This window comes from Strix uralensis, chromosome 8, assembly GCF_047716275.1.
Source record: "Strix uralensis isolate ZFMK-TIS-50842 chromosome 8, bStrUra1, whole genome shotgun sequence".
NCBI lineage: Eukaryota > Metazoa > Chordata > Aves > Strigiformes > Strigidae > Strix > Strix uralensis.
This window is the reverse complement of record NC_133979.1, coordinates 16971855-16992223: the sequence shown is the minus strand read 5'-3', so window position 1 is coordinate 16992223 and position 20369 is coordinate 16971855. Positions and strand designations below refer to the sequence as shown.

General features: G+C 37.6%; 1 protein-coding gene across 1 annotated transcript in view; it reads left to right on the top strand.

Annotated features, from left to right (window-relative positions):
• The window catches only part of COL24A1 (collagen type XXIV alpha 1 chain), a 149113-nt gene that overhangs the window by 23455 nt on the left and 105289 nt on the right, over window positions 1-20369 (top strand). Inside the window, exons 7-14 of the mRNA XM_074877236.1 lie at window positions 2906-2959; window positions 6420-6473; window positions 6681-6734; window positions 13612-13656; window positions 15919-15972; window positions 17158-17202; window positions 19417-19470; window positions 20146-20190. Of these exons, the coding sequence (XP_074733337.1) occupies window positions 2906-2959; window positions 6420-6473; window positions 6681-6734; window positions 13612-13656; window positions 15919-15972; window positions 17158-17202; window positions 19417-19470; window positions 20146-20190 (405 nt within the window). The remainder of the gene's footprint in view (window positions 1-2905; window positions 2960-6419; window positions 6474-6680; window positions 6735-13611; window positions 13657-15918; window positions 15973-17157; window positions 17203-19416; window positions 19471-20145; window positions 20191-20369) is intronic.

The following is a 20369-nucleotide window of genomic DNA, read 5'->3' as shown; positions in this document are numbered from 1 at the left end:
CCACTGCAAGACAGGGGGGGAGGGGAAAAAAACCACTCCCAAAAATCTGGTTTAGTCTCTTGTGTTACAGCAGCTTGATAAAAGGGTGATAGATACCTGGGTAATTTGCCCAAGAAACAAGCTGCAGTAACAAACATTTATTTTGTGTGACTGGGCACACCCCAACATGAGCAAGGGTAGTAGCCTTGCCCTGTGCCAGGGGCAGAGCACAGGGTTTGCTGCAGTGAGCAGAAACCCACACCCCAGCTGCCGAGAGCACGGAAGAAGCCTGTGCCACTGCAAGGACTAGTTGACAGGGCAAAAGAGGGTAAATCTGTGTTTGCACAATTGTGTACAAAAAAAATGCTCAAGGAGTCCCTGAGGTCATGGCTGATTTTGGGGGGTTCTAGGGGAAGGGCATCTGGAGGGAACAGGTGAGGATTTGTTGTGTAGATTGTTTCAGGCCATGGTATTTGGGGGATGTAAGTGGTTATGGCTGGAGTGCACTCATCTAGGCAAATCACAAGTTGGAGATAAGGGAGCAGTTTATATAAAGGCTCAGCAGATGTGTGGGAGGAGTTTTGACTCAACCTTCAAGGAACATTTAAACAAGCTGCTGCTCAGTAGTGTGTTGAACATCCTGTGCTTTGTTGACTTGCAAAACTTTATCTGACTGCGTAGGAAAGTGCACTGGTCAAAGGGGCTGAAAACCAAAATGATGCTTTAGAGCAGTTGGAGGCAAGGGAGTAGACGATACACACAGGAAAGTACAAAATTAAAAGCATTCCTTCAAATCCGTATCTTCCTGACTTCTTGGATCTTTTTTTCAAATTATCCTTCTACGTAAGAGCTGACAATTTTTACAACTCAGCTTTTTATGTTGCATAGTGCCTTTGGGGATATGTCTGGCATCAGAGGCAGGATCCTACATACCCGAGTAGATCCTCACAATTGGGAAGTTGTCTTTGGTTTTAGGAGGTTGCCCATATGTTTTTAAAGTTGTTTGTTTGTGGCTTTTTTTTCTGCAGGTCTTTTTTCACAGGTATAGAGTACTGAAGAGACAGTGGTCTACCATATGAGTTTTCTGTTTTAATTATTGAGTAAGACGTGCTTTCCGATGTGAAGAGACAGTTTATGGTAGGGTACCTGGAAAAGTATGGAAATGGCCTTTATGAATATTTACTAGTAATTCTGAGTTTAAAATACATATTTATATGGGCCAAGAAAGTCTATAAAACTGTTTTTTAAATGTTAGTGCTCTGTAGTTGTACAACATTGATAAATCCAAGCAAATACAGCTAGTGAAGACACATGGTATGACAGAGGAGCTTTTTGAGCCAAAAAGCACGTAAAACCTTGTTGATGCAAAGTTTGTGTCCAGATCTACCAGGCTGCCCTGTGACTTCTGTCTTCCTTCACCTGAGCTGCTATTTGTGATCCTGAAATTTGACTCAAGGTGTCGAAGGGAAGCAGCAGAACAGAGAGTCGCATTGCCAGGGCCTTCTTCAGGGTCTCTTGGGTGTGTGTCCAGACCTGATCCTGACTGAGATTCACATGGGTTCGACACTTTGGGCATGGTATCAGTGCCTGATTAATGGTTAGAGATTTGCATTAAAAACTGATTTTGATCTCCGTAATTCTTTGGTAGAGAAGTCCATACCTGACAGTTAAGGTTTTCTAAGTGTCTTGGCTTGTTCAGAGTTTCTCAATAGTGAAACTTCAGCAGTTTCAGGATTAGTCAGTGATGAGATGAAATTCCCCTGATGCCTCTCATTTCACGAGGATACTTTTGTACCTCTGTGTTGCAGTACTATGTCCCAAGGTAATAACATTGCAAGCAGCAAAAGCTAGGAGCCACTTCAGCACTGCAGCTGTGTTGGCACTTTCTATTTGTTTCCTTTCTCCTCAATCCCTGAGAGCACCTCCAAAATTGCCAGTGTGCAAATTAATCTCTCAAACAACACATGGGATTAGCATTTCTGTGGAGTTATGTCAACATTGTCACTAGTGAGAGAGAGCACTGAACAGATAGCTTTCGGTGTTTCTGCAAGGTATAATTAGTAAATTCAGTCTCATATGAGGGAAAGACAAACACTGAGTTTATCTGTTGTTAGGCCACTGAATATATGAGAAAGCTGAAAACGATTCTTATTATTTTTGGTATTCGGATTAATTGTTTGGGTTGAATTTTAGCCTTAATGAATTCAACAAAAGTTTTGTTGCAGATTTACCAGGGATAGGTTTTCACCAGTTTGGTCCTTCAGTGTTTGAAGATGAATAGCTGCTGACAGCCGTTGTAACAAATATTTTCCCTAATGTGCAGTTTGTCAAGGAGTGAGGATTGCTGAGTGTATTGCAGGAACAGACACTTACCATGGAAGGCATAGATAGTCCTGATAGCCTGTTCTGTTCCTGGAATGGTTTAAATCCAACTCTCTTAGCAACAAGCCCATTTTCTACACTGGCTGTAAGAGAATCAGGTTGATGAAGGGTTTTTGTTCGTGATTTGCTTAGGGAAGGTGGAATACATTGCTTTGAGTCATTGAGAACTGATCCACTTCCTTCTCTTTGCAGTGTGAAGCTGGGTACCTCAGAATGTGATTTTTCTGATTTTTATCCCATGCTTCCAAGTTTTGTAGGTGGAGAGCAACGTTGCAGTGACTGTGTGCCAAATACCTGTTAAGAATTACTTGGGAAAAAATAGAACCTGAGATTTTGAAAAGAAAGGGAAGTACTCAACTTCACTTTTAATTTTTTAGGAAGATGTGCATGTTTTATTTCTCAGGAATCTTTTGAAAATCCCAACCAGTGCTTCTAAAAGCAACGATGACGCAGTAAAATGATTCTCTGCAAACTGTTCACACTTGTTCAGTGGAGTACTGAATAAACCCACTCCTTTTTGGTTTTGTTTGTTTGTTTTTTATAGGGTATTCCAGGACCACATGGTAATCCAGGTTTGCCAGGATTGCCAGGTCCAAAGGTGAGTTAATTTATCCATGTTGCCATGTAGATGCATGAACTTTTTAATGACATTTTGGAAGCTCCAGAACTGTTTCCTGTACTAGAAGTAATTGGCCTTCTTTGGTTTACAGATGGAAGCTGTTACTATAAACATATTTTAATTAAATGTGATCAATCGAATTTAACTTAAAATCAGAACAAAATAGCAGTTTATCCAGAGGAAGAAAAACCACTGTGTGTGCAGAATGATGACTTGGAAACTGTTACCCATGCAAGTACTTACCAAAAGAGTTCCTGTAAATCAGCTTGGCCTCTTTGATAAACTGAAATTTAAGTGAGAATAGACATTTAATTGCTGTAACCTTTTGGCTTGCTTTTTTTTTTTAAAAAAAAAAAAAAAGAAAAATAGACTGTCATTCTCTATAAATTATTATTTTTTGTCAATGCCTTCTGATATTTAAGTATTCTAATATTTCAGACATTATCACTTGATTAATATGCTAGAATAATTTTCTGAAGATATATGAATGTGATATTTAAAACCAAAGACAAAATACTAGACTGGAAGCTCAAAGAAACCCCTTCAAACTTGTGTAACATAGGCCCTTTAAATAGATTTGACAGATTTGTGCAGTTGCAGAATACCTTCAACTCATATTTAGCTTGAACAATTTGATAGATAGGTTAGGAAAAAACCAGCAACAACCGTGACTTGTTTTAGGTTTCCTAATGGCAGGAATCTGACCTGTCATGACAGGTGTTAAAAACTGCTTGAGGACATAAAAAGAAATTTAATAAAGCTCTCAGTGTCAAACACTGTAAAACCAAATGACTATTTTGTGTGTGTGCTTATTACCTAGTTCTATAGAAACAGTTAAACTTATAGATTAATAATTAATATTTACTGTATTTATGCTGTCTGTATAGAATACATCACTAGGAAAATAATTGTAACCAATTTGGATTTGTTTTAGGATGTATTTTCCCCCCTCCACTAGATCATAATTATGATCAGTTCTGTAGCTGTCTCCATGATTTTAAGAATAGAAGGAATTGTATGAGTGTGCATGTATCTATATATATATTTTAAAAAATATGTATATATGTATCTATTACTAGGTGCTTAGTGATCTCTTTCATTTCTGTTAGACTATAAATTATCCTTTCAATACGATTACCTTCTGAAACACTTTTTAAATAAAAATTAGCCAGGTGCTGCTCACCAAGTTTTGACTATGAAGATCCACTTAACCCACACTGACTATGTAAGCTGAAACAAAACACACTGTTTGATCTTAAAACACTGCAGATGAGTTGTAATAATTTTCTGGCAGTAAATCAATGCAGAATTTTATTCTGCCTTTGAGATGCACGTGTTTCTCCCTCCTGTGCCGAAGCATCCTTTATGCACTTGCTTTTGAAGCATGGAACAACATTAGCTAATATCCTTATAGTATAATATCTAGCCCTGAGCATGTGCTAGCAGTTCCAACCAATAGCTGATGTCCTTGGCATTTAACTCCTGATAAACGGTTGGTGGGTGTTTTTAAAGTAATTTAAAAGTATTCACGAGGTTTGGCTGTATTCCTGGATCTCTAAAAAAATGGATTAGTTATGAAAATCTAATTTGTGGATTCTGGCACTGTTCTAACTACACTGTAATGTAGTGCTTTATTTTATCCTCACATCTTGACCTGTGGTGACATGTTAATCCACAACTGAAGGCCATGCATAACAATGGCTGTTTGTTTTTTAGATTAAAAATGAGGAAATAATTGTGCTTATAAGGGAAAGGAAAGGTAATGGGTAAGTTATCAGGAGGCCTGTGTTTTAACTAGCTGAGAGCTGATTACAATTCTGTTACAACTCAGTTTAATATGCCTGTGTTGGAAAATGGAAGCAGAAGACAGACTGGAGTTGTTCAAGGAACATAACTATTTACCTTTCAAAATGTAAATTACCGGGAAAATACTCGGATAACTCCTGCCATGCTGAAGAAGTGTTCTCTGTGACCTGACACATCAATATAGCACAACAGATTCATTTTGCCATATTTCAAGTCTTTATTCAGCAAGTTTCTCAAGTGGACTCACACATATGAATCTTATCAGCAGAGGGAAGGGTAACCCCTGATCTGCAGTACCGTATGCAAGAGGAGGATCAGGCCCTGTTGCATTCCAGGTGAAAGCCCGGTATGTTACAGATCTAAAATGGCTAACCATCAGGAAACCTCACACTGCTTGTCTTGTAGGTCCCTCTGAGCATCCAGTGTTGCTCCTGAGAGTAAGATTGTACTGGCAATGTCTATAAACAGACACTTTTCCCCAATCTTAGCTCTCTTTCAATGAAGGGCACGTATCATCTTTAACCTGGTGCTGCTGTGGGATAAATGTTACTATTAAAGTTATTCCCTTGGCTACATAAAATGTGTTTTTCAGTGAGAAAAGTAGATCTTGATGCTTGTGATTGACACCCAGAGTTACTCTACAGCTTTGAAGTCAAGAGCACTGTTGTAGCCTGTGCTATTTATATAAACGCATCAGTGAAATGTTACAGTATCTTTTGCCCGCAGCTTTTAGTATGAATTAGACAAAGGGGTTCCCCATTTCCTCCTCAGTTACTGTATTTTTAGTTATTAGGGCATGAATGTGGGTTCAGCCTATGGCTCGGGAACTCCCCAGGTGACTGCATGGAGCATTTCACCCAACGCTGTCTCAGGAGGTGCCATTTGCTGGTGACTCCTGTTTTAAGGGCAGTGAATTTGACTCTGAGGGGTGCAGTCTTGTGGTGGCAGAGCCCCCTGCCAGGCCCAGCTGGTCCTGACCAGCCCCGGCTCTGCAGTGCCTGGTGCTTCGTGTGGCGGCGGGCTCCAGCAGCGGGGCTTTGAGACAGGAAGCATTGGTGTGGCAACGTCCTTCCCTTCTCTGCAGCCTAGTCTTGGATGTGGACAGTAATTCCTGGCCAAGAATGATGAGCTGTCTCATCTGCTAGGAAGTAATTTGTCATCGGACAGAGGTCTTTGCATGTTTACAGCTCTGTCCTTCCCAGCTGCAATGTCTGTGCTGTGTGGGGCAGGTACTGAGTGTGAGGAAGCCTGAACAAGATTATAATCAATGCAGTAATACAGCTTGATAATCTTGCACTGGTGTCCTGAAGTGGTGGAGAATGGGGAGAGCATTTGAACTGAGGTGTCTGCTGTAATCCTGCTTGAATTTACCAATAAAATCTGCTTATCAAAAATTTTTGTGACATTATGAAATTTGGAAAATGTAAATCTCATTTCGATATAAACTCACACTATTATATTTTGCTGTAGTTCTTTACTGAAAAAGTTATGAGAAAAATATTTGTAATAACAAGTGCATTTTATATGAACCTTCTCCCTCCTCTTCTGTAACAGTTGAAAATATTTATTTCACATATATTATTACAAACTCTCTTCCCTGATGATATTAATGAGCTTAATTTCTCTGTGACAGGGCCCTAAAGGAGACCCAGGATTCTCTCCAGGACAGGCAAAATGTGGAGAAAAGGTAGTATTTCCTTAATTGCAGCAAAGTGTTTTGTCTGTCCCATTCTTTTGTTGAAGTCTTGTTTAATATTTAGACAAGTTATAACAGCACAATGCTTTGTATTTACTGTGATGCTGGTGTATTTTGACAATTATGTGAGAATGACCAGTGCAGACACAGGTCATGTCCCAGTGAAACATAGTGATTCTAGATGTTTTTGTTGTACAGGGTGATCCAGGCCCCATAGGCTTTCCAGGCCCACCTGGGATCAAAGGCCAGAAGGTAGGATTCTGCTTCCATTTTCATGTAACCCTCCCTGGCTCAAATCAATGGCTGGCTGGTGGTCAAGAGGTGATAGAAGGGCTCTAGGCCTGCTGCTGGTACTGTGACTGTCTACAGTGTCAGGCTCCAGGGCCAACAGTGCAAAATCTTCCCTTGCCACTAAATTAAGTGAGATTATCCCAACAGAATGTAAATCACAGCTGCTTAGGTTGGTGTTCTTCAAGAGGCATGGCATGCCCCTGCTTGAACAGAATAGGTACTAGGGAAGATAGGCTTGCCTGCGAGATACAGCAATTTTTAAATCAATCATATCCAGTTTTCTGTAATAGTTTTTTAATTTTGTCTTCTATATTCTGTATTTTGTAGTATAGAAGAAGCTCCATGGGATCACATGCTCAGTATTTCTGCACTGAATCATTTGCTTTTTTCCAAACATGTACCAGAATTGCTAAAATATAACCGAGGTGGAATAAGTTCCAATTTTGGATGCCACATAACGTGGTATTTTTTAACATGAGAAATGTCAGGTGCCACACACTGCATTTAAGAAATATATCCAAATTATGGCAGTCTTATGTATACAGGAAAGCATAAGGCAGACAGGAAGTTTTGGGAAGGGAACATGAAGGATGTCAATAGAGGAAATGAGACAACCATAAGAAAATGAGCACAGAAGACTGAGAGAGTGAATATAGTTTATGTGGAAGGAAAGGTCACCTATCCTAAGTCCAGTAGTCTGCTCTGATTGGTCAGATGGTGACAAACTGGTGAGGTGGCAAACATCAGCAAGAAAGCTTTGGGGAAAATACTATTAAACGCTGTCTTTGCAGAAGATAGTTCAATGTTGCAAGTATAATAGAAAAACATGGACAATAGATATCACAGCAGAATTTTGAATTAGTATGTAATGCTAAAGGCAGCTGTACAGTGTCCATCAGAAGGATGGAATTAATTGTTAGAAAGGTAGGCCCTGGTATTTTTGGCCTTAATTTCTGACATATAGAAAAGGAATATTAATTAAAGTCTTGCCTGCTATTGAAATTAAAGAAAAATGGCATTGCAACAGAATTTATATTCAGTGCCATGTTTTAAGATTGCTTCATTCAACATTGTCTTGATCTTAAAGTTTATGACAACTTTTTTTTTTTTTTAAGTCATTCATTTCTAGAATTGACCAAAACGTAGTAAAAATGTGACCAGGAAAGGAATTGAGTTATCAGTGAATTAGCACCAGGAGGAGTGTGGACATTTATTTTGCCAAACATGTGGCCCACAGTTCTATGGACTGAGAAAATGTGGAGCTGTGAGAAGAATTTGCATCCCCTCTGTTGAGAGTTAACCTACAAGCCTGAACACTGATAGCTTTTGTCACCACGGATCTTGGGCCACCTTGAGATTCCCCAAGTATTGTGCTTTCTTATTTCATCAGGTTTATAATTTTGCTCCAAAAACAAAGCAGTTTTTGTTTTAAAGCTTTTTAGATGGGAAGCAGCTGTCACTTGTTATGGATTATGAGACTGATGACATTTGGGAGCAAGGAAATTAAAATCTTATGGCCATCATTCTCTCTTCCTGCCACAAGAATTCACTCCTTATCGGAAGGTTAGAGACTCTGTGTAGAATCGTGCTCACTTGATCACTGGAAATTTTACTCTCCATTTCCATGTTGTACACATCAGACACTAATTAGAATCATATTTAGAATAACTTCTGCCTGACCCAGATTGTAAGAATACCAGCTTTTGAACAATATTACACCTGTAAACAGTTAAAAATATTTAATGCTTAATTTTTTTAATGACAACCTCACAATTTATTGTCTTTTAAATAATTTATCTTTAATTATTGCTTTTCAATGTACATAAATAGATAAACATGCTGTTAGCTCATTTTGATCTCAGAAATTGTTTTCAAAGGAATGCAAGCATAAGTAGTTGTGAAGTAAACCAGCTACAAGAAAAAAATGCAGAAAAATCAAGTATTTCCATTTTTGTTTTGTACCTCAGTACTGTTGGGGCATTGCTATAATATTGAATAAATAACATATTTCCGATACTCTTTCTCATCCAGGTAAAAAGGAAGATAAAAAAAATCGTACATATGAGTTAATGGTGTCCAAATTCTGTTTGATTTTAGCAGTCAGCTTGTGTTAACTGAGTAGTTTCTAAACAGTGAGGTATTTGATAGCGAATAAAAATGCCAATGTTCTTTAAGATACTTTTAATAGTGTGATACAAATCTGTGTTGATTTCATGGCAGTTACTTTCTGTCATACTGACTTTTGTCAGTGTTTTCCTGAAAGACCTAGAAATCTGAGGTTTTTTCTTTATGGAATTCTTCATCCATTTCCCATTAACTGAAGTGAGTGATGGCTTTGGGGAGCTGAAGTGGAGGGTGCGCTGCAATGCCTGCTGCCCTCCACTGGGCCTGATCTCCCCACTCCAGGGTGGTTGTGGATGTGGAGGAAACTGAATTTAACAAGTTTTCTAATCAGAATTTGCCTGGTTCTGAACTTCCTGTGCAACATTAGTTGATGCTTATACAAAAACATGTGTTGTGGAAGTTTGAGGAAAGTGTGCATATTATTGTCACTTTTTTTGATAAGAATGATTTTTGAGAAGCTATGTTGCATGTGGTTTTGGTTCTGTTTTTCTGAATATCTGAGATAATGTTAGGAGAGTTTCTTGGAAAGATTCTTTTTACCCCCCAATAGAAGTTTTGAAGCCCTCAATGCAATAGAACACTACTGTTTTGGATTAGAACTGTAAAATGATGTGTTTCTTTTTATAAAGCTGAGAATCTATAGGTTTTTTAGTGAGATAGTAAAACAAATGTATGTTAATAATCAGGACTCAAGGAACATATTATTGTGATTGACTGTATTTTTCATTACATATCATGTGGTGGAATGTGCATCCTTGTGGTTGCATATAAAATACAGCATATTTCTCATGCCTGTAACACACACTATAAAAAGTCAAGTTTTGCTCCAAATTTGTTCTAGTGTAAGGACAGAAAATTGCATGTTTATGAAGTGTTTAGAGGCCTGTTTCTTTCAGGCATCTTTAGAAACAGAGAAGCAATGGCAGGAGCTGAGGGTTAGTTTGAGGAGAATGCTGTTTCCAGAGCAGTTGCACGCTCTCGTATCTGGAGCTGTTTTGACAGGATCAGCAGTCAAAACTTTCCTTATATCAGTCTAGAGACCTCACAGAGTGGAAGACCCTTCCTTCCCCCTCTCCCCAGAAAGGGTCTACTTGACTGGACAGACAAGCAAGTACTTGCTTCTGCTAGCCAGAGTACTGAGAGGTATATTATCAGCCAAAGGACAGTACTCCTGAGCATTGACTTGTCTGGGATCATGCCAATACATTAGAATGACTGCAGTGCCTGTGTGGTGCAGGTACTTGAGAATGACCCTGGGAAAGATTTCTAAAAATATTGGCTACAATTTTGGGGCTGGCTTTATTCTCTGTCTGGTATGTATGTAACAGTAAATGATGGGAATCTGGATCTTTAAAATCCTGGTAAAATTCACATACTAAAGTATAATATGGTAAGACATGTTGAAGGAAAGAGCTTGGCTGCAGCCTGAAGGGCTCTGTATTTCCTTTTGTCTTTGCTTTTGCATTCTGTAAACCATAAGGCAGGTAAATAAATTTCAAAGCAGTACCTGTGGTGATGTCAACATTATGCTACCAAGTATCTCCCACTGCTTCTAGAGAGTGCAATTTTCCTTGAGCAGGAGAAAACGTCAACTTTGAGAGAAATTCTCTACTGAATTAGATGAAGAAAAGGTCCAGCTTCTAAATGTATGCTATTTTCTTTAAGTGATATTTACATTTCTTAGGATATTTGGGCTAAGAGATGCTAGGTGAAATCTTAGTTGTGTTAATAAACATTAGCAAACAAGATAGAATGGAGCTATGAAGAAAAACCCAAACCAACAAACTATTTGCAGCTGAAGTTTTTCAAAACTGGATACCGTATGGTGACAATGTGGAGCTGATAATTAAGCATTGCAAAGGCTCATGTGACAGCGCATGGAAATCTGTTTATATGCTAGACTTACCACGTGCCTGGAAATTTTTTTTTTACAGTACTTTTCAAAGACTAATATCCCTCTGTAGCTGATGGTTGTAGCATTAGGTATAACACTGCACTTACAGATTTTTAGAGGTTACAAAAACTTCTTGGCTCTCTAGCAAAGTTGACGGTGTTATGCCAGATGTATTTTAATAACAAATGAATAGAAATGCTAATAAAACACAATGGCACCAGTAAAATGGAAACACTTGGCTTGAACACTCCTTGCTGTTACGGTTTAACATCTACATTTTGCTATATACAGACTTCACTCAGTCTGGGTCCCACTGTGCTAGGCATATGGTAAAAGCCAGACGCTTAAACTTGCTATGAAGTGTCTTCTGAGTTGGATTAGCTGGTGGTGAAGATTTTTCTCTTACACAGACCAAAGTATTCTTGCAACTTGCTGTGTTTTTGTAATGTGCTTGAAGTCTGTATTGCTGTAATTGGAAGCTTCAAACCTTTCTCTTCCACACTGAGCTTTTAAATCAGAGCATTAATCTTCATTAGAAATTGGGAGGTATTTCATTTTGCAAAACAGTGCATGTGAACTTGTGTTCTTTTGTATTTTCGTCTTAGCTCAGAGAAAACTGGGTCTTATTTATATGGGTACACCCAAGAATACGAACCCAAACTAAAAACTAAGAATTTTAAGAGGATTAGCTAAGTCACAGCAAGGGAAAACCCCTGTGTGAAAACTCTCTCTTTGGAATGATACTCATTTTAGTTTAGTTTAGCTTCATTCCAAACCAGCATTAAGTGAGTTAGAATGAATTAAGGCTGTGTTAACTGTGAATAAGAATATGGGCACACTACTCTAAAATATGAGTTCAGAGAAGTTTTCCTCTGACGGAAGTAAGGTGCTGTCGTGTAGAAATGTGCATGCCAATATATAGTCCTTCATCTCACAGTTCCTCGTGTGCCTTCTTTTGAGACTGTGCACGCAGATGTTAATCAGCTAAATTGACCCACTTCAAAATTAAATCGTGATAAACTTCTCTTTGATGTTTCTGTGTATAGCAGCATTTGTTTTCCTTTTCTCCTTGTGCAGAAATAATAGACTACTGAGAGATCTATTCTAGCAACACCTACTTTAGTTGATCATTTAAGCATAGAGAGAGGATAAAATTCTGAAATGGATAAATATAGAATGGGCTGGAAGTGTAAAAAACTATATGGCTTTCTGAGGCACATTTTGAAAGCTAAAGATGAGTTACTGGCATATGCTGGGATCTTTAGTTCTGCTTTAGTAATTCAATAAAAAATTTTGGGTTTAGGCATGCATTAATATAGTAAATTGGGATATTTCATGTTAACTGGTTTGTCCAAGATCAGCTTCTAGCTACGTGTGTTACAGATATTTTTTTTTTTCCCCAACAGTAATGCAGACCTGCTTCCTTAGGTACAAGATAACATATATAAAATATTTAGACTTAAACTACAGAAGGGATTGAGGCCAGAATACATTATAATTTTGCAAACTGTCAGTGCCCTGTGTGTGATTAGCAAAATGAAAGCATACACCTGCTGTGTTGGGCTTTGAGAAAATGAGGCCTTTGGGTTTCTTAATGAGTACATCTCTTTTGGATCAAGATTCCTCAACCAACCCTATAATAGCAAAATTGCAAATTTTGAAGCCTTACAGATGTCATCCTCTTCTATTAGCCAAAAATTATCACCAAGAAAAATCATTCCATCTTTTAATTTTGTATATGATAATAAAATTAATTTCATGCAGAAAGACTCGTGGTCACACAGAAGCAGCTCATCCAAAACTTTGGGATACCTGATCTGCTGAAATCAGTTGGAGAATTCCTTTTTATTACAGTGGGTCTCAAGTCTCTACTGACTAATGAGTATCATAATGCTGCAAGGCAGCCAGATGTTTGACATCAGTCAAGATACTCCTGCTACTCAGTCAATGTCTTTGAGGCCAGTTTTATGATAGATTGCTATCCAGAATAAGGGTTGTTTTGGTCTTTCTCTTTCAAGCTGCAGCTTTTGGAACTTGCATATTCCCAGTATCTCTTGCAAGGGATGTGGAGACCAGACGCTTGGCTTCTGCATCAATCATGCGACTGTTACAGCCTCCCTTTTAGGCCAACTTGTCTGGGTATATTTAGTACAGTGTAAAGACATCCAGGAAGAAGGTTTTCCTTTCAAGTGTGCTAATGCAGATGGCAGGTTCCAGCTCTATTTTTAATTCTTTTTTTCATTAAGAGCTAAAATATGCATGAAATGGTCAATGCATAGGGAGTAACTTTTGACAGCTTCATGATTCCAGCATCACAGGGAAGATTTCTGGGATGAGAAACAGGCTATTCTCCCTACTGATATAATTTCCGTGATATAAGCTCTGGAATTTGTTCTATGTTAATTTTAAAAAGAGATACCATGTGTCCTGGAAAGTCTGTCTTTCTTGAGACTGTCCTAGAATAATCTGAGATGATCCTCTACTTAGACCCCTCAGAAAGGGCATTGTGACAAGGATTTGGAATGGGGAAATGCACTGTACTGAATCCAGTTCTTCAGTTTCAGCAATAATTGGTGATAGCACTGGAACCATCTTTAAGAGTGCTGATATCTTGAAACTGTCTAAACTTCCATGCATATTTCTTACTCCTTTTCTCTCACTCAGCTTTCATATGAGCTCCTAAATGTAAACCACACTAATGCTGCAGGCAAACAAGTTTGGACATTTTTTTTTCTTGATAGAGAGAGATTGGAGTAGGAAAAAAAGGTCCATTTTATGTGTTTAACTGTATGTATTCCATATCTATTTCTCTACCTCCAGGGTCTTAAGGGTTATCTGGGACTGCAAGGCCCACGGGGTGAGCAGGTAAGTGATGAAAGCACAGTACGCTATACTCTACAGATGAACAATTGAGGATAGAAGAATACATAATCCAATATAAGTGTTCAATATAAGCAATCAGTGTAAACTACTGACTGCTTAAAGAAATACTTGCTAGTTCTTGACCAAGAATTCAGATTATTTAGAGATCAGTGTGGTAAAAAGTGGTCTAAATAAAATGGAAAAAAACAGCTTGTTTTTCTTCAACTACCAATTGGCTTGGTGGAGGTTGGTGTAAAATTCTTGATAGAGGCACAGTTTGGATTCTCTCAAAACCTCTACTGATTTAATGCATTTTAAATCTCCTAGCATGTAGAAAATGAAATTGTTATTTAGCGCTTTTTCTCACTTCCATGTCAGTTCAAGAAGCAATCTGAATGTAAATTTCAAAGACATCCAGTTGATGATGTGTCTTGTTAGCATTAATGAGGCTTCCAGTGGCAGAGTAGGTGAAAGCATGAGTTTCCTTTTGGATGACCCTGAAAGGGAAAAGGTGATAATAACAGATGATGAACACCTGAAGGGAGATGAAAACTCATGAACATCATCCATGATTTTAATGAGTTTTATATACAAATCTTAACTGAGTGGTGATTTTTATTATAGGCCCACAGGCATTTTTCTGTGATGACTATAATTTAGCAGTGAGATAAAGAGATAGCCAGTTGGAAAAAAAAAATAAAATATTCTTAACATCAGGAGAAAAGTGTCTCAATCTTTGAAGAAGTTGCCGGTGAAAAGTAATCAGTTAGTTACCATGGAGGTGAAAAAGTGAAGCTTGCATTGAAAAGTAATTCTGCTCATTATTCATGCAACCAAGCATAAAAGTTCCTTTGAAGGCAATTCATGTTCAAGAACATGAAAAGTGGTGATGTGCAACTGTGTGCTATCTCAGTGTTCTCATACTGCTGCAAATGTTTTCCTTCATTATTATCACTTTAAAAATACTCTGATGTAAGTTTTAAGAGAATACTTTGGATGAAAGAGTTTTATTTTGCATGTAGTTCTTACTGCTGGTGTTTTCAGGCCTGGCTGGTAAAGGCGATGAGTTAGACCAGTTGCTTGTCATCTGTTGCACCTACTTGTGGTTGTAGTTTTTAAAATCTTGTATAGCAAGGGCAGACATTCCTCTGAATTTGTAAATCGTGGAACTCCTTGAACAGCTGGTAACAAAGGAAAAGTTTTTAAAGATAAGGTGTAAATGTGATGATTCTACTGCTTTAGTTTTTTCATATATGCATATTTTGAGGTACAGCTGAGCCAAAATAGGGGACCATGGATCCTAGTTCCATGACACAACATCTGTCAGAAGATGAATCACTACCAGTTGAAAGCAGGTGGCAGAATCATCTCAATGGCAGCTCATTTAAACAAAAAAATACTGCAACCTCTTTTTGCGTCTGCACTTCCGAGTTCTGCTTCCTAAGACCGCTGTTTCACCATAAATCAGCTGAGGAAAGCTCAGAAGGGAAGTCCTGATCCATTGCTATGGTAACACTGACATATAACAGTGGGTGGAAGGGTCAGGCTGGGAGAGTGTTCAGTTTATGGAGTTGGCTTGTTTAAAATAAAATTAACTGAACAGAGGTAGGTGGAGCTTCCTGTGTCTCAGTGATGGGCCCATGGCATTTGGCACCATTTCAGAAAAGCGGGTTTTCCTGAAAATAAACAGTCAGATGCACAGATGTTAAGTAATAAAGCAACAAAAATTGCTTTTGGATTTGCTCAGAAGATGGCAAGAAGTTCTATACATTCATGACTAATTCAGTGCTATATTGACCTGATTCTGGAAGAAACAAAAAAATTTGGCTTCGTAAGGACACAAGGCATCTTTAATGAAACATTTAACACATTTTTTCAAACACAGCTAAGAGCAGTGCAGGTACTTCATTATAAGGACCTGTCTCCTATAGTCCTCCTCAATTACTTATTTATAAATACCATCTATGCTTTTATTATGGAAATAAGGGGTGGACTATTGTACTCCACAAAATCTTAGACTACTCTTTTTGTAATGCTTTTTAAAGGTTATGTAACTGATATTGGTGGAGTTACGTATGATGAGTAAATTTTAGGGTGTTGACGCTTGCTCAAAAAGCAATTTTTCCATGAGCTTAAGCTGTGTCATATGGCTAGATGTTAAAGAGAAATGATAAAACAAACTCCAAAACATGATATTAAAGCTGTTTGTTGTTTCTTTCATTTTTTTTTTTTTTTTCCTTTTTCCCCACCTCTTTTTCCACTTAGGGAATTCCAGGAATGGCTGGCAACATTGGGGCAGTTGGTTACCCTGGCAGGCAGGTGCAGTAACTATACTAATGTCTTTGCAGTTCTGGGGGTTTTCTTGTTTATTCTTTTCAAAAGTATCATATCTAATTCTTTTGGAACTACTAATAGTATAAATGTATTTGTTTACATCCTGTGATTTATCCTTGAAACAAACCTCTTTCACAGGTAGTGCCCTTTAGGTAGTGTTGAGTCTCATGGCTTTTAAACCTGGATGGGTTAGATGCAGTAATGCTGTACCTTTCTGGAATACATAAATGACATTAAGAAAGTACTGAATGTCTAAACACTTTATATTCCTTCCTAAACCTGTTATGGTTTTATGTGTTTTATCTTCTTCATATTTCAAGTCCAGAAGCAATAGGAAACTGCCTGATGTAGTATATTTCCTCCTGATTACCACCAATGTATTTACTTCACTGCTGAAACTATTTCTTCAGCCCTTTAGGGAAACAGAACATTACATGAATTTATTTTTTTTCCATTTGAGAAGGAGAACCAATAAAGCCAGAAAACAACTTTCTATAAACACAAACACTTATATATTTTTTTAAATTTACATACAAGCTAACAGATACCTCAGTCCAGTAATACAAATAGGAAATAAAATAGAAATATTCATTATTTTCCCCATATAAAGGTAGATGAGCCAAATTCAACAATTGACTTTGTGGTTTTGTGTCTGCTTAAAGGGTGAATTTGACCAATACTTCAGTGTTTTATTGGGTTAGGTTTATAATGGCTATATATTTTAAAATTCCATTACAATATTTTATATACTAAGGGATGATAACATGTTTGTGTTCAATCACATAAAATGTTTAGATCATTTGGACTACATATGCTATTCTGACATTAGATTGAAAATAATTGGAAATTTGTCCAAATACAAAAGCTTATGAAGAATCCTGTGAAATCATGTCCCTATAATGCCGGATCACTGGGTCTGGAAAAATTTTCCTCCCAGTAGAAATAATTTTAATGTAAAGGAAGTTTGTCATTGTCTAAGTTTCAGCTATGAATTAATGGGAGACCTTTCTGAACATGGTCCTAGGGGACTGCTTGATGACACCCTCTTCAATCCTAATCATTTTAAGAATGTATTGCCAGTTTACAGTTAAAAAATGCTGTTACAATTCTTTTAAATAGAGCATATCTGGTTGTTTAAAATTAAGTACAACTCATATCTTCTTGTAATAGGGCTTAGCTGGACCAGAAGGTAACCCAGGTCCTAAAGGTATAAGAGTAAGTAAGCATTTTAAGAATTTTGGCATGTGTGTATATTGTTACCCATATAGTACATAAGAAAGGGGATGAGGAATTTAATTCAGCTTTGCCAGTTGTATGCCAGCTGAACCACTCTATCTTCAGAGAATCTACAAATGAGAAAACATAGTGTTTCTTTCAAAATACATGTAAGGATTTAATTTTTTTTTCCCCATGGTGAGCAGCGTAGAGCAGTCTTCCATAGTTGCCCTTCCTCTCACTTGGAATGCATGCAGACAAGAGAAGGAAAGCAATACTGAATGTGGGGGTGTGAAAGCTGGGAGTGAAGAGGAGCGGGCGTTTCCTGCCTGAAGCATTATTTCCCTAATGGAAGCTGTCAAGAAGGGAGACATATCTGACATTTGCAATCTGTAACAGCCACAGAAGTTGATGAAGGGAAACCATCCTGTCACATAAAAACCGTAAAAGTGATCTTGAGATTTTAGAATGGTTCAGTTGTAGTCATGTATATCCACCCCAGGGACTGAAGGTTCTTAAAGCTCTGCTGATTCAAGGTTTGCTTTTGATTATTCTTGGAGGTAAAATAGGTTGGCTTTTTTCTGGGTTTTTCTTCTTGATTGTTTCTGTTTTGTTTTGTTTTGTTTTTTAATAGGCATATGAGCATGCCTACACATGCTTGTGTGTGTATAAGTATTTTTTCAGACTGACTCTCACCATCAGGCATTAGACATGGGTTTCCAGAAAGTTGCATGTTGCTGATTGCACCTAGGGTTTGAAAGAGCCTTTTGCTAACTGTTTTCAGGCCCTCAGCTCATGTTGTACAGGTTGCTAAGCAGTGTATTTTGTTCTCATGTACCTATTAAAATAATTTTATTGTGTTGCTAGATTTACTTTTGTCCTGTTTTTTTAATGTAGTTAGTAAAAGCCTTTATCTGCAGCAGCTTCTTAAACATATGTCTGGTTTTTTTTGGGGGGGAGGGGGTTTAATGTCAATTTTCATTACAGTGATGAGAAAAATTAGTTTGTCAGGAGCAAGTGCCAACAGATATTGCACCCTCAGGGATTCTATCTTTTACATTTCTTCAGTTAATTTTTGCTCAGATTCCCAATGCATTTTGTGTTGTTTTCCCCTCAACCAACAAGACGTTAAGTGATCCCAGTCACTTCTTGAAAACTTACTACTTCGTTGTTTACACAAAGCTAAAAATGGCCAATGTATGAGTAATTTTAGGGAAAACCACCTGTCAGGTCTTAAGTCTAAGTCCTGCATATGAATTCTACAAGCAACTTCCAATAAAAACGATGACGCAGCCCTGTTGAGACATACTATTGTGCCATGAAGGTGTATAGCAACATGGTTTGAAGTATCTTTAGACCTTTAAGTTTAGGACATTCCTGCAATAAAACTGTACTCTCCTTCTCAGCTGTTTTAAGAAACTGTAGAAAAAAGAAGTGCCTTTGTTTTCCTTACTGTCATTAGGGCTGGATGACAAGATGGGCACTGTCTTTCATAATTTTTTAAAAAAACAGTTACCCAAAAACCCCAAATCATTACAATCGGAGGACTTGAGAGAGAGATGAAAGCAAGGGATTCTTTTTTAGTAACTAATAATTCTTTTGTTCCAATCTCAGTTTGAATCTGGTAGTGCAGAATCTATCTCCACTACTCTTTTTGTAAATTGTACTATCATTTCTGCTGAGTCAACAGCATGTTTCTGTGTCCATATAACTGATATGAGAGGATCTATTTCTGACTTTCTGAGGGGAAGGTGGGAGAGAAATGCATTGTGACTGAACTTTAAGAAAAACTTTCTGCTTATGACCAGGTAAATTTTCTAGGACTTTTGCATATAGCAGTGATCACACAGTGTTATTAAAGATGAGAACATCTTTTCTGATGTATTTCATGAATAAGGTTAAGTTCAGTAGCTTTTTCATATTTTATTTATTCTAATAAATAATGTCTCTGATGCGACTTTGTCTTATTGGAATACTTTATTAGTACTTCTTTATTAATTGATTCTGTACCCTTATAATAGGAAATTGTTTTTGCTGTTGGTTGGAGAGTAAATCCTAGTCGCATTTAAATTGATTGAGCTTCACTGGTAATTTTAAATGAGCCTGAATTTAATCTGTGAGCCTTGAACCCCACAGCTGTCCAGTACTGAGGGACAAGCAGTGTTGGTGGGAAGCAGCCTTGTAATCAATCAAGAATTGTTCTTATGTGTTTAGGGTTTCATTGGACCTCCAGGTGTGGCAGGACAACAAGGACCTGAAGGAGAAAGGGTAGGTTTAATGTAACACTAAGGAAATATTGATGTTTGGTTGGTAATACAATTTATGTTAGAATGGGCGAAAAATGTGCAAGGTATAACCTTGTCTAAAAGCAAAACTGATGTGGAGGAAATTAAATAAATAGGTCATATCCAATTAGTTTAATCAATGAAATGCACTGGTGCAAAAGTTAAATGGGGGCAGCTATAAATTATTATTTAAATTTAATCTAGAGCTGCAAGGATTAGAGCTTATTTTTTTTCTTACCACCAAGGTCCATAATGAGTATTTTTCATTGAAGCAATTTCGTTCTCTCAATAATTAATATTTGTCAATTGTCAGATGATGTTTGCAGTAAAACCAGTCATGGAAATCTTAATCTCTGTCACTGTGCTTGAGCTTTTTCTTGTTTCTCTTGAGCACAAAAGATGCCTGGCCATGTACTTTGATGGAATCAGGTTATGGCCCTTCGTAGTTGTTCTGATGTGGCCACGTTAAAGACAAGCACAGTTTGTGTTTCTGCCCCCCCGGTTGTAGGTCATTGTGTCTATGATTCTTTGCTCAAATATTTTTTTTTATGGTGGTGCTTCTCATGCTGTCTTTTCCAGTCAAATGCAGTCTTAATTAATTGAATCTAAGCTACTGAAGAAAAGATCACCTACTTATGATGGGTTATTTCTTTCTCAGGGCATCCCAGGCTTCCGTGGAAAAAGGGGTCCTAAAGGGAGACAGGTAAATCTTCTAACACTTGTTACAATTTCTGCTGCCCATGTAAATGCACATGTAATTCAGTCTGTAACTTTAATCAGCTGAAAAATGTTAGTTTTCTTTTTTCCATAGATAATTTTCTATTGTTTCCAGTTAGTACTTTGTAGTAGTAAAATTGTGTGCGTGTTATAACTACTACATAT